At 43.7% G+C, this 12,935-nt stretch overlaps 1 protein-coding gene across 2 annotated transcripts in view; it reads left to right on the forward strand.

Moving 5' to 3' along the window:
- Positions 1–8,058: 8,058 nt before the first annotated feature.
- LOC112265557 (roundabout homolog 2) overlaps positions 8,059–12,935 on the forward strand; it is a 79,997-nt gene continuing 75,120 nt past the window's right edge. For both annotated transcript variants that reach the window (XM_024442963.2, XM_024442962.2), the window contains exon 1: positions 8,059–8,597. In XM_024442963.2, the coding sequence (XP_024298731.1) occupies positions 8,537–8,597 (61 nt within the window). In that variant the 5' untranslated portion in view covers positions 8,059–8,536. The remainder of the gene's footprint in view (positions 8,598–12,935) is intronic.

Genomic DNA, 12,935 nt, shown 5'->3' on the forward strand with positions numbered 1-12,935 from the left:
AGTCACAGTAGGGTTACAATTCTTGAATCCATAGGAGGTTGGTTGCACCTTAATTGGGGAGGACGGGCTGAAGGTAATGGCTGCAGCAGAATAGGTGGAATGGTATCAAATACATAAACACATGGTTTCCATGTATTTGATGCCATTCTATTTGCTCCGTTCCGGTCATTATTATGAGCCGTCCTCCATCAGCAGCCTCCTGTGCTTGATCACTAAAGAGGAAGGATCTCGAGGCCATGACTGGAGGGGACTATGTGAATGACTTGACTATGAATGAAACACCAGGATTATTAGGAGAGGGCATGGGCTGGTTCTATGTCTCTAATACATATCAATGCACAGGCTTCTGAATATGTGTATCTTTGTTCTCCCTTTCCACCATCCTGCCCTCATTCCAACAGGTCAGACAGAGGAGAAAAACTAAATGTTCACACCTCTGACTGTCTCTGTCATCAATCCACGTTAACATGTTCCCCTGTGCGCTTAATCTAGACAATATCTTCCCCACCTTTACACATACACTACTATCATTCCTGACTACTGTAGCCTACCTGCTTGTGAGCAATCACCAGATGATCGATAATGGCCGTGTTCGAGAGCATCAAACCGTAATGTATCATGGGTAAATTGTGACTGACTGACTGATCTACAAATAATAATGAAGTTATTTAATTTATGTATATTTCACTTTTCCTTGTCTTCAAAAAACAAACTAAAACAACCAAATATACATATGAACGGCAATTTACAGATTTCACATGACTGGGAATACAGATATGCATCTGTTGGTCAGATATACCTTTTTAAAAAAGGTTGGGGCATGGATCAGAAAACCAGTATATGGTGTGACCACCAATGTTCCCTTTCATTTTTCTCAGGACTGTGCAAATTTCAGGTCTGAGGAGCACAAACTTGAACGTTGTGAACACTGAGGCTGTACCCACTTTAAGTTACAATTTTAAGTGGCCAAGTAGGCTACTGTGGCTATTTGTTCATAATGTAGGCCAACCATGCAGGGCTTGACATTAATCTGTTTATCCTCCTTCAGACAAGGAAGTGATTGAAAATGGTGTTGTTTGATACAAGAAACCAGTTTACAAAATAACATGCATTATTATTCACATACCATTGTTACAGAGAATCAGACAAATTTTGCTACCCTCTGCCTATTGGCTGCTTAGCTTATTCAAGCCTGTCTCAAAATGCAATGCTGCCGCTTTAAGATATTAAAAAAGCTCTTTACCTGTCTCGCTTTTTAAAGAGGTCCAGAAATGTACACGTGTTATGCTCTTGTAGGAAGCAATCCCTCCCCTATTGCTGACTACAAATTATCTATAACTGGGCTAATAACTCGCTAACTAGCAAAGGATATGAACAAAATGTGCACACGTGGCTACATGAAGCTCTCGCTTTGATCTCAAAACAAACACATCTACTCAAGACCACCGCTGTAAACATAGTCCAGTTCAAAGTAAATGGCACAGATCCATATATGGCAATGGTCTATTTGCATATAGGCCTACTGCAGCTCTGATTGGTTATGCGGCACTGGTCTGTGTAGAGTAGAGGCTGAATGCGTTCTGCATACAACATTTTTTGGTATGTTGCATTGAAAGTGGCTAATATTGCATTGAATTGATCACAATTGCCACAGTAAGAGGAAACGTTTATAGTGTTAATTAACAGGGGAAACTCTAGAAAGTTGAGGTAAGCTCAATCTGGTGCTTCTCTCTGTGGGCTGATACAGTATTTCTTCTGCATGGCAGTCCTGGGGGAGCTACGTGGCAGTCTCGGGGCTACTGCACGCCCACGCGCAGTTTAGAGGGAACATTGGTGACCACCATTTGCCTCATGCAGCAGGACACATCTCCTTTGCATAGAGTTGATCAGATTGTTGATTGTGGCCTGTGGACACTCCTCTTTAATGGCTGTGTGAAGTTGCTGTATATTGGCGGGAACTGGAACATGCTGTAGTACACATCAACCCAGAGCATCCCAAACATGCTCAATGGGTGATATGTCTGGTGAGTATGCAGACCATGGAAGAACTGGGATATTTTCAGCTTCCAGGAATTGTGTACAGATCCTTTCATGGGGCTGTGCATTATCATGCTGAAACACAAGGTGATGGCGGCAGATGAATGGCAAGACAATGGGCCTCAGGATCTCGTCACGGTATCTCTGTGCATTCAAATTGCCATTGATAAAATGCAGTTGTGTTCGTTGTCCTGAGTTAATACCTGCCCATACCATAATCCCACCGCCACCATGGTGCACTCTGTTCACAACGTTGACATCAGCAAGCCGCTCACCCACACAACGCCATACAGGCTGTCTGCCATCTGCCCAGTAGAGTTGAAGAATTGGCCCCCACATTCTCACTCTAAATGGACCGGCGGCATACATCTGTCTGTTAGCTAACATCTATTATAGCTCTATTCCCCAGAGCCAAAGAGTCACATCTCAGATGCATAGAGGGCAGCCAGAGGAGTCGCCATGACAGCAGCAGCATCAGAAACATTGGCAGACAGCCACTGAGGGGTTGTGTGTCCACTGTGTGTTGACAGAGATGGGCCTTCTGTGTGGGCCTAATCTCTGTGTATGTGGGACATGACATTACACAGCAGATTAGATCCGGCGGGAATGTGATCTTAGCTTTGGAGGGAATGTGATCTTAGATCTGGAGGGAGGGCAGGGAGTGTGGTCTTATTCAGGCAGGCCTCAGCATGCCCCAGCCTTGAATCAAAGCATCACGGCTGTTGTGGAGCTTCATATAATCCTATCAGCTCAGCCTTCTAAAGTCTGAGTTATTTGTTGCATGCAGCACTGAGGTCCATGGCTCTGCTCCCATATGGTATTATGACTGTTTACGGTTTTTATTTTGCCACTTGTGTATGACATTATTTATTCATTTTTATTCATACAAAGTAAACATTATACCAAGCCTTTAAAACTTTGATCCTTCTGGTGATGATAAGCCTTGGTAGAAAGGTTCCCAAACATTGTGTTATTATGCTTTCTAGTGGTAGACTGGAATATTACAGGTGAGTTGATCTCGCTGATGGCTTATGTGGGAAAAATGAATCCATGAAAGAAATAACATATCCCGGTTCAGATTAGTCAGTTACCAGCGGGGTTACTCATCCCTAAACCTATCCCTAATTTAAATTCCTCATAACCCCTTAGCTTCAACCACAACACAAACCGTAACTCTAGTTTCATGTCCACATAACCCTGGCCTCAACCACAACCCTAACAGTAGCTTCATGTCCACATAACCCTGGCCTCAACCACAACAGTAGCTTCATGTCCACATAACCCTGGCCTCAACCACAACCCTAACAGTAGCTTCATGTCCACATAACCCTGGCCTCAACCACAACCCTAACAGTAGCTTCATGTCCACATAACCCTGGCCTCAACCACAACCCTAACAGTAGCTTCATGTCCACATAACCCTGGCCTCAACCACAACCCTAACAGTAGCTTCATGTCCACATAACCCTGGCCTCAACCACAACCCTAACAGTAGCTTCATGTCCACATAACCCTAGCCTCAACCACAACCCTAACAGTAGCTTCATGTCCACATAACCCTAGCCTCAACCACAACCCTAACAGTAGCTTCATGTCCCCATAACCCCGGCCTCAACCACAATCCTAACAGTAGTTTCATGTCCACATAACCCTAGCCTCAACCACAATCCTAACAGTAGCTTCATGTCCACATAACCCTGGCCTCAACCACAACCCTAACAGTAGCTTCATGTCCGCATCCTGGTTCAACTTTTTTATTTTATTTTTTAATTCTCCCCAATTTTGTGGTATCCATCGTCTTGTCCCATCGTTGCATCTCCCATGCGGACTCGGTTGAGGCGAAGGTCGAGAGCCGTGCGTCCCCTGAAACAACCCAGCCAAGCCGCACTGCTTCATGACACAACGCCCGCTTAACCCGGAAGCCATCCGCACCAACGTGTCGGAGGAAACACAGTGCACCTGGCCACCGTGTTAGCGTGCATTGCGCTCGGCCCGCCACAGGAGTCGCTAGTGCACGATGAGACAAGAACATCCCTGCCGGCCAAGCCCTCCCCTAAGGAGGCAATTGTGCGCCGCCCCATCGGTCTCCCGGTCGCGGCCGGCTGCAACAGTGCCTGCGATGCAGTGCTGGTTCAACCATAACCCCTTAGCCACAACCAACCATAAGTACAATTTAAGTACAGTACAACAATGTGTTGTTCAATATAATACGGAACCTATTCACATTTCATGACAAGGCAATGTGTTGAATTTATCATGAGAGGACTGCTTGTGGGCAGAATGGCCAGTAGAGGGCACTATGAGCCTTTTATACTTCATAAGAGAACATCCTTTGAGAGTAATCCTAGTGGTTTATTTCCCCTCCACTACTCTCCCTCTCCATCCTCCCTGCTTCTCCCTCCCTCCCTCCTGCTCCCTATCCCGATCTACATCTTTTTCAACTGTTGTTTGGGCCTGACTAGCCCCATATGTAGTCTCATATGGCAATGTATGGTATGACGTGCTACACAGATGTCCATCTATCTGAGCAGAGCACTAAAGGACATGATGATGATGATGACTACAACCCATTATGACCCTATGCATCTGATCTCTCTCTGATCTCTAGGCCAGACAGGTAGCCTAGAGGTTAGAGCAATTGGGCCAGTAACACACTACCAAAGGTGAAAAATATGTTTGTGCCCTAATTTGCTCCACGTTCGCTGTACTACTATGGCTGAACCTGTAAAACATATTTTCTTTCTCATACAGCCTCAGCTGACTTGCTTGCAGCATTGTGGCTGTAAAAGCAAGAACAGTTTGAGACTGCAATTGCACTCTTGCTTAAAAATGCACTCTGATCTTAAGCACAACAAATGTGTATCATATTGCACAAATTGGATTCTAACATCACACGAATTGCAAAAATCATAGATCATACAAATTGTCAACTTTAACATATCACACAAAATGGATTACATAGTACACAGGTGGCTGAAATTATACAACGTTTGAGAGTGCAACTTTAATACAAGGCAATCCTTGTGCAACAGATTATACTCTCAAAGCTGGAACAACTATATAGCAGAAAGACTTGCAGTCACTTGTGCCAGAGAAAGAGCAAGTAAGTGGTTTCCATGGCTCATTAACACATAGTGGAGGAGATCCAATAGCAGTCAGCACTCCTGGTCAGGTAGACTGATGAGAAAGGAGAACTAGTAATACAAAGCTCCTCACTCCCTCTGGGGTGGCTCAATACAAATACAACTCTCCTACAATTTGCAACTGATGTTTGAGGGCATGATAAGAGAATGTACGTTCAGGTTGTCTGTATCGAAGGGCTTGAAATGGGAAAAGCTGGGCTGGGCACCAAGTGCAGTTGTAATATTAGTTGCTTACCTTTGCACTCTACTGTATTGGATGTAAATGGCCTGCCACTGGCCCTGCATGGCGGTGACACCAGGTCTATAAATAAACCCCAGGCTGAGGCTGTGTCCCAAATAGCACCCTGTTACCTTCATAGCACACTACTTTTGACCAGTGACCGACCTATGGGCCCTGGTCAAAAGTAATGCACTACATAGGGAGTCATTTGGGACGCAGGCTGAGTCCTCCAGGCTGACTGAAGGTCCCTCGCACAGCCAGGCAGTCAAGGAGGGGAAGACAAAAGGGTCTGGACCAGTGACTAATGACACTGGCTGATCAGTTACCACAGAGGTTGACAGCTAAGGACCCTCTCTCTGTGCGAGAAGAGAAACATGACGAGGTGAGCCCAGTATAGGCAGGGAGAGAGAAACTAGGATCCCTGAATGAGTTTTCTTTACTGTACAGTGAACCACCAACCATGATCAGAGGCTCACATTTACAGTTGTAGTGAGTGTATAGCCTCTGCCGAGCCCCCAACAACCGGATGTTCCAGTTTTCAGGGGAAATTGAAAGAGCCTGTGATACAACTTCCGCTTTTGGACGTTAACAAGGTGGCACTCCATCTTAACTCCTCCTCCACATTTACTGGATTGGTTGAACAGTACAGAAGAGATCCTCACAATATTTGTTTTCTGCATGCTAAGACCAGTATGTAGGGGATCTAGTTTCAGGCATTAGGTTAGTGAGTGTAAGTAAGTGATGGGTTCAGTGCCAGGGTCTAGAGTTGTTTGAGTTGTACATTTCATGTCAGAATATACAGTTTGTTTAAAAGGGAAAATGTAGTTGTCTGTAGTCTAGTCTCTGGATTGGGTCTCCAGGTTATGGTATGGAGCCAAACGGTGATCTGAGAGACATGAGATCAAGACTTGGGCAGAGGTTGGACAACTGAACCTCACATTCTTTACCGGAGTCACACTGACTAGCCTGTCCCATCATCTGTACCCTGGCACACTTTCCCCACCATCCACATACTCTACCCCATGCTGCGGGACTCTTGGTTATTACAATTAACAACATTTATTATTTTATAGTTAAATCAAAATATATAAAAATGGCATCTACCAAAATGCACATTTCTAAATCTTAAGTAAACAACCATAACAGCTCTCAGGTAATGTTGAGTAAAGGGAGATTTTCTTTTTAAATGCATGAGTAAAAATAAGCTTTTTCCAATCAGAATACATTTCCCTCAAAGGCACAAAAGGTAATGTATTTATTTTGAGTGCATCATGTATGAAACCCATAAGAATTAGGCATGAGTGCATTGATAACATTGGGCTCCCAAGTGGCGCAGCTGTTTAAGGCACTGCAGTCCCTGGTTCAAATCCAGGCTGCATTACATCTGGCTGTGATTGGGAGTACCATAGGGCGGTGCACAATTGGGGTAGGCTGTCATTGTAAATAAGAATTTGTTCTTAACTGATATGCCTGGTTAAGTAAAAAAAGAACCTCCGCCACCTGAAGACAGTGTCCACTGGCGGCAGTTGTTGTTTAAATCTAGACTGACACCCAATGACGCCACTAGGACTCGTAATGAGATGTTTCCATTTGCTCTGTTTAGCTTTTGTAGACTTTGATAAGGTCCATGCTTCCATTGGAGCTGGGGGTTAATGCCGTTGTGGCCTCTCTTTGTGTCGTTTGCCGGGACAGGCGTCTGGACTTCTCATCTGTAGCCCAATTTCCAGCCCCATTCAGGGGGACAAAGGGAGAGCAGGCGCCTGGTTGTCCATGAGCACTCTCCATCATGTTGGGCTCTCCGTAAGAGACATATAGACAATGCATTGAGAAGGCATGGGCCAGGGGCACACAGAGGCTGGGGTGGAGTAGGGTGGGGGCAGAGAGATTGAGCCTGCCCTGGGGAGCAGTGTGTCCTCCCCAGAGAGTATAGGCATCAGAGGCTCTGCAAGAGGCAGATTGCAGATCAATGAGAGGAAGGAGTGGGTGTGAACCAGCACCTGTTTAATAAATCACTATGGAATCTGGGGCCTGTGGAAGCTCTGTGGCAGGCAATGTTAAAGGGCTGCGTTGTTCTGGACTGTTTATCACAGTGGAAGGCTATCTTCATCATCATCAGAGGTACATGTACTGTAGCAGGAGCAGAATAACATTCTCCTTTATCATCATCAGTATGATTAGAATTATCTTCCAACAGGAGGAGAAGCAACAATAACTTAGTGATCATCAATAAATGATTGAAGTCACCACCATAACAATCCTCATAATTATCCCCTTGATTACAGTTCTGTTGGTCAATAACAACATGTGCCCTCTGCGATGTAGTTTTCATCCATTTGTGTTAGCCTACTTAAAGGCAACACATTACATTAATCATTTCAGCCAATTGACAGGCTATGATTATGTTTATTGAATTACCTATAATTGCTTTGCCATACAATGTTAGGACCATATGAGTTGGGTTCTAAGGAAACTGACACCTGCAATTACTGTAAAGATTGACATGGCTGAAATGCAGACCTTTAGGTTGTGAATCATCTCACTGTCATCTAGCCATGCGTAGCGCAGAAGGGGGATCAGGCAGATCAGAGCCTGCACAGATGTTGCTCCTGTCTCTTTAAGAATACCTCCTTATATTGGCGAAGGTTTCGGAGCGGAGATATGTTTACTCAGTTCAGCATGTGCGTCAGTTGACATTCGTAAACTGGTCATCTCTTATTCCAGGAACAGGGCACACATACAGAGATTCGAGCGGGAGCGCAACTTCTCAGACGAAGCTGTCCTGTTTGTATTTTATAGAAGATTAATATATTTACGTATCGATTTCTTGTTTTATGGTAGAAAGACTTGCCGAGGACGTTAAGCTACAAGATGATTTCATTATGATTTTGCGTGCATGTGTTGGGGCGAAGTGATGTTACAATGCATTTCTTCAGGCGAAATTGGCATGGGGTCCGGAGAGCTGTTGTCAAAGTACGGCGGGGCGATTTTTAACCGCTTGAAAAAATCCAACTGAGTTCGTAGTAAGCACTAATTGTTTACCTCTGATACATTTGGATACTGAATGTGACAGAGGGTTGAAAATTAGTTTGGACATAGACCAACCTGTCACCACGCAAAATTGACAAACTCCAAGAATATGGAGACACATAGCACCCATGTCCTGCTATTGACGGTATCAATCATCTGTACCGCATCAGGTAAGTGAGAAACCACAATATGAACTTTTCATCTTCTCAACTTGTATGCGTAGCCGATGCATCAAGTACAGGTAACTGCCAAAATAAAATAAACACTGAGTAAATTAGGGATACAAGGTATGTGCTTCCACACAGGTATGGTTCCTGAGTTAATTAAGCAACTAACATCCCAACATGTTTTAGGGTTATGTTAAAAAATAAATAAACCAGTTGCCCGTTATTTTGGCTACCATGGCTAGAACAAGAGATCTGTGACTGGTTCTCAAAGGAGCATAGGGGGGTTTAAAGTGTGTGTGTCACCAGATCAACCCAATCGAACACTTATGGAAGATTCTGGAGCAGTGCATGAAACAGTGTTTTCTAACACCAACATAACACCAAATTATGGAATGTAATTGTGTTTGCTGTTGACCCGGATCACTGGTTGTTGCGGAAAATGAGGTCAAAGGGGGGTGAGTGTAACCGATGTGAAATGGCCAGCTAGTTAGATGGGTGCGCGAGGGTCCCTGGTTCGAGCCCAGGTAGGGGCGAGGAGAGGGACGGATGCTATACTTTTACACTTGACAACAGCTCTGCTCCACAACGCAATAAGTATGAATGCTTTGACTTCTGCGGAGGCTTTATCACAGTAAATGCTGTACGGTCACTGCAGATTTCGGATTGACCAGGCAGAACCTTTTAGCCAACTGCACTGTATGTCCTACATGATTAGTTTTTTTTTGTGTGCCAAGCCTCGATTATCATGTCAATATAAGACCCAAAATATTTATTGGAAAGGATCATCAAGCTCATAATTTACACCACCCTGTGAAGTTCATCATAACTTTATTTAATCTGTAGTTTAATAAACGGCATTTTTCCCGACAAGCTGTAGTGGGAGTACCACACTTGTCATAGCGTGATGCGATGGTTATTATATCGATACTTGCGCATAAAAGCGTTTCCACTGACATTTCTCCCATTATTAATTTTACCGATTCAAAGAGCTCACCTTCTCTGGAAAATTTGCATCAGGCCTGTCATAGTTTTTTATCCGATATGTACTTTACTCACATACAAAGATTGCAGGTTTCCATCCAATCTGCTCCGTTTTGTTAAACTTTCCTCACCCATGCTTATTTTTCGCAAGTCTACTCTTCGAATCACATTTCCACGGTCACAATATTTTGTCCCCTACGCTTTTATTTTTGAACCAATGTTTACGTCTGGTGGGGTTTAGGAGAACTAAATAGGTTACTATTGGTCAATTCATTTAGAATGAGTTCAACGACCACACCCACAGAACGCATCAACGCTTTCCACCCTCTACCTAGCTACATCACTTGCCGTACTGCGGGACAGTAGTGCTCCGTAAGCGAATTGCATTGTGCCACGGTGAAAAACTGCCGTCTTGCAGTGCATATGTCGCACTCAAAATAACTGGGAACTCCGAAGGAGAAAAAAAACGAGCTCTGGCTGGGAAAAATATTTTTGAACAGTAATCCAAATCGGAAACTCTGGCAACTTTCTAGACCCCCGAACTGAAGATCACTGGCGTCAATATTTGTCCTCATTTTTTGTTGCTGTTCCCAGTTGCACCAATACTCCCCCATTGAACAGTATACTGCATCCTCGATGGTCACTACCGATGTTACAATTTATTTCTCATGTAGGCTGCCAACCTAATCAAATTGGTCATAGTTACTGCCGGCGACATGTGACCATACTGCTGCCCAGTGGGAAGCAACAGCCATCGGGAAGCACCTCTACAAAACCGGTGCACTGGTCATTCACACTGGCTTGTCGTGCTTCCCCTGAGCAGTAACGTTAGCTAATAATTGGTATGTCACGGTGACCAATATTACACGTTAATTACCCCTTCCTTTTACAAGTTTTAGCCACAGATGAAAGGGGAACTAGCGCCAGGCTGTAGCTGCCAGCATGGGTGGGTACTAGCTCACGAGGTAAAAATCTGTCGTTCTGCCCCTGAACTGTTCCCCGGTAGGCTGTCATTGTAAATACGAATTTGTTCTTAACCTTTATTTAACTAGGCAAGTCCATTAATTCGAACAAACCTACAGTTGTTATTTTGAGTTCACGGACTGTGGATGTGGTTGTTGAACTGTCACTCCAAATGTATTGACCAACAGTAACCAATTTAGTTCGTGCCTCTTCAAAATCCCACCCACACATGAACAGGGTTTAAAAATAAAAGCATAGGGGGAAAAAGATTGTAACCATAGAAATGTGACTCAAACCTAAGAAATGCAAGCATGGATGAGGAAAAATTGCGAAAAAAGCAGAGCAGATTGCTCTCCCTTTTTAAAAATCATTTATATCGTTTGTTTTGGCTTGCAATGCAAGTATTCATGTTTTTGCTTAAAATATGTTTCCACTTTTTTTGCTTTACGCTATATACATTTTTTCGTTTAAAAATCCAGAAGTTTTACGACCCATGAAAAATAACTAAATTATTTAAAAAAAGTGATGTCATAGGCGTGCGTTTGTGCGTGCCTGTGTGTAATTTACATTTTATCCCCCAGACACCCCTCCCATCAAACTCTTTTTGAGTCTCTGTCAGAGCACACTGGTGCCATATGGTGTGACGTGTATTGAGTGAAATGCTTCACATATCCTGAGGTTTCTTTATTATGCATGTTTCCACCAGATGTCTTAAGTGTTCTGTTGACAGGGACAACAGACTCATGGAACATCAATGCAGCTGCCTCAGTCACTGTGAGGATCCATGTCATAGGCTACTTTAGGACCTCAAGATTTCTTATGATCCTTTGAGAGACTGGCAATCTTATGATGAAATGATTACAGAGGATAAGTACTACAATATTTGAAATTAATGTCCATGAGACAGGATGATTGATGTCAAAAACATGAACTACTCTGGTACAATTGAGACCACAGTCATGTTAAACAAAAATAATATAAAAAACAACAACTTTACATACACATGATAGATAGACGCTGGTGTATTACAGGGGTGCATTGAGGACAGTGTTGCATCATTTTAGCAGCAGGGGTCTTAGTTGACTTTGGTCTCCACTTTCAGTCAGGCTGTTAATGCATGGTCTCCAATCTCTCTTTGGAGTCTATCAATGCCAATACTTTCCCAAGTTGTTTTTGAACTTGACAGTGTGTTGAATGTGTCCTCCTAGGCCTCTGTTTGAGTCTGTAAAAAAAAATAGGGATCCTCCACAAATTGCATTTGATCGAAGGCAGAAAGAGGGTGTGTGCCTCAGGGGTTGAGCGAGACAGAGTTGCCAGAGCTAGCTGCCTCTGCTTAACATATTGGTTGCAGTCTCGGCACTTAACTTGCCTCACCAGAGTGTTTCACACTGACTGATCAATCTGATACAGGTTGGAATTAAACCGCTTACTCTCTGTAATGACAAATCACTGCTATTTCAGTTCATTTAAGTTGAATTAATTCAGAGCACTTGGTGTGCTTGGTGTTTTACTAATCCAATGCTAAACACCCCTCTAAAGGCAACAGTTAATGAAATAGCTTACAGTGATATTTGTCCAGTTCCTCCTCCCCCTGGTTACTTAGCTAGTGGAACATCATAGCTGCAGGTTTGCCCAAACCCTCTCAGAGCTGCACTTAATGAAAATGTTCTATGGTCTGGATGATAAAACCACAACAGTGTCTGCCCACAGCCTACTACTGTTCAGTACACAGCCTGACTTGAGTCATATCACTGAATAATGTCCTGCTTCTGGGACATGTGGATGACATCACTGAGATGAGACATGGGCTGTAAGGGCAGCTGCCAGGCAAAGGCCCTGTCTCAGATGTATATTAGATGAGACGGTAGCACACATAACATGCACACAAAGAGTCAATGGAAGACTACAGGTTTAGGACTGAGAGCATTATTATGAGTCTGCCATCTAAAGACCATTTGACAGCATGCCAAGAGTAGCCAAACCTTTCTCCTTATGACTCTCAAATTCTTCTCAAGGGCTTTTGGATCCACTCCATTATGTAAATGGTATAAGAAGTGAAAGCTTCATGAATAAATCTCAGTGCATAGCAACCAGCTTCAAAGGTAAGCAGCCCCTACAAATTTGTGTGATTGGTGTCTCAATGTATCCTTGTGTGCCAGGTATAGTAGTTCCTTAGTGCTACTACCCATACCCAACAGGTACACTCTGTCTCCCCTGATTTTTGTATACTGTGAAAAAGATAGGGAACAGGATTGGGGGTGCAGCATCTCTGTTTTAAGAGTTGTGTTCCCAGTGCAGACCTAGAGGGTTACTCTTACCCTGAACAACAACAGGATTTGAAGTGAAACAGGACCTAGTTCTCCCTCTGGTTTTGCTGTTTTCACACCATATTAGCAT

The sequence above is a fragment of the Oncorhynchus tshawytscha genome, linkage group LG13 (genome assembly GCF_018296145.1).
Source record: "Oncorhynchus tshawytscha isolate Ot180627B linkage group LG13, Otsh_v2.0, whole genome shotgun sequence".
In the NCBI taxonomy this organism is placed as follows: Eukaryota; Metazoa; Chordata; class Actinopteri; order Salmoniformes; family Salmonidae; genus Oncorhynchus; species Oncorhynchus tshawytscha.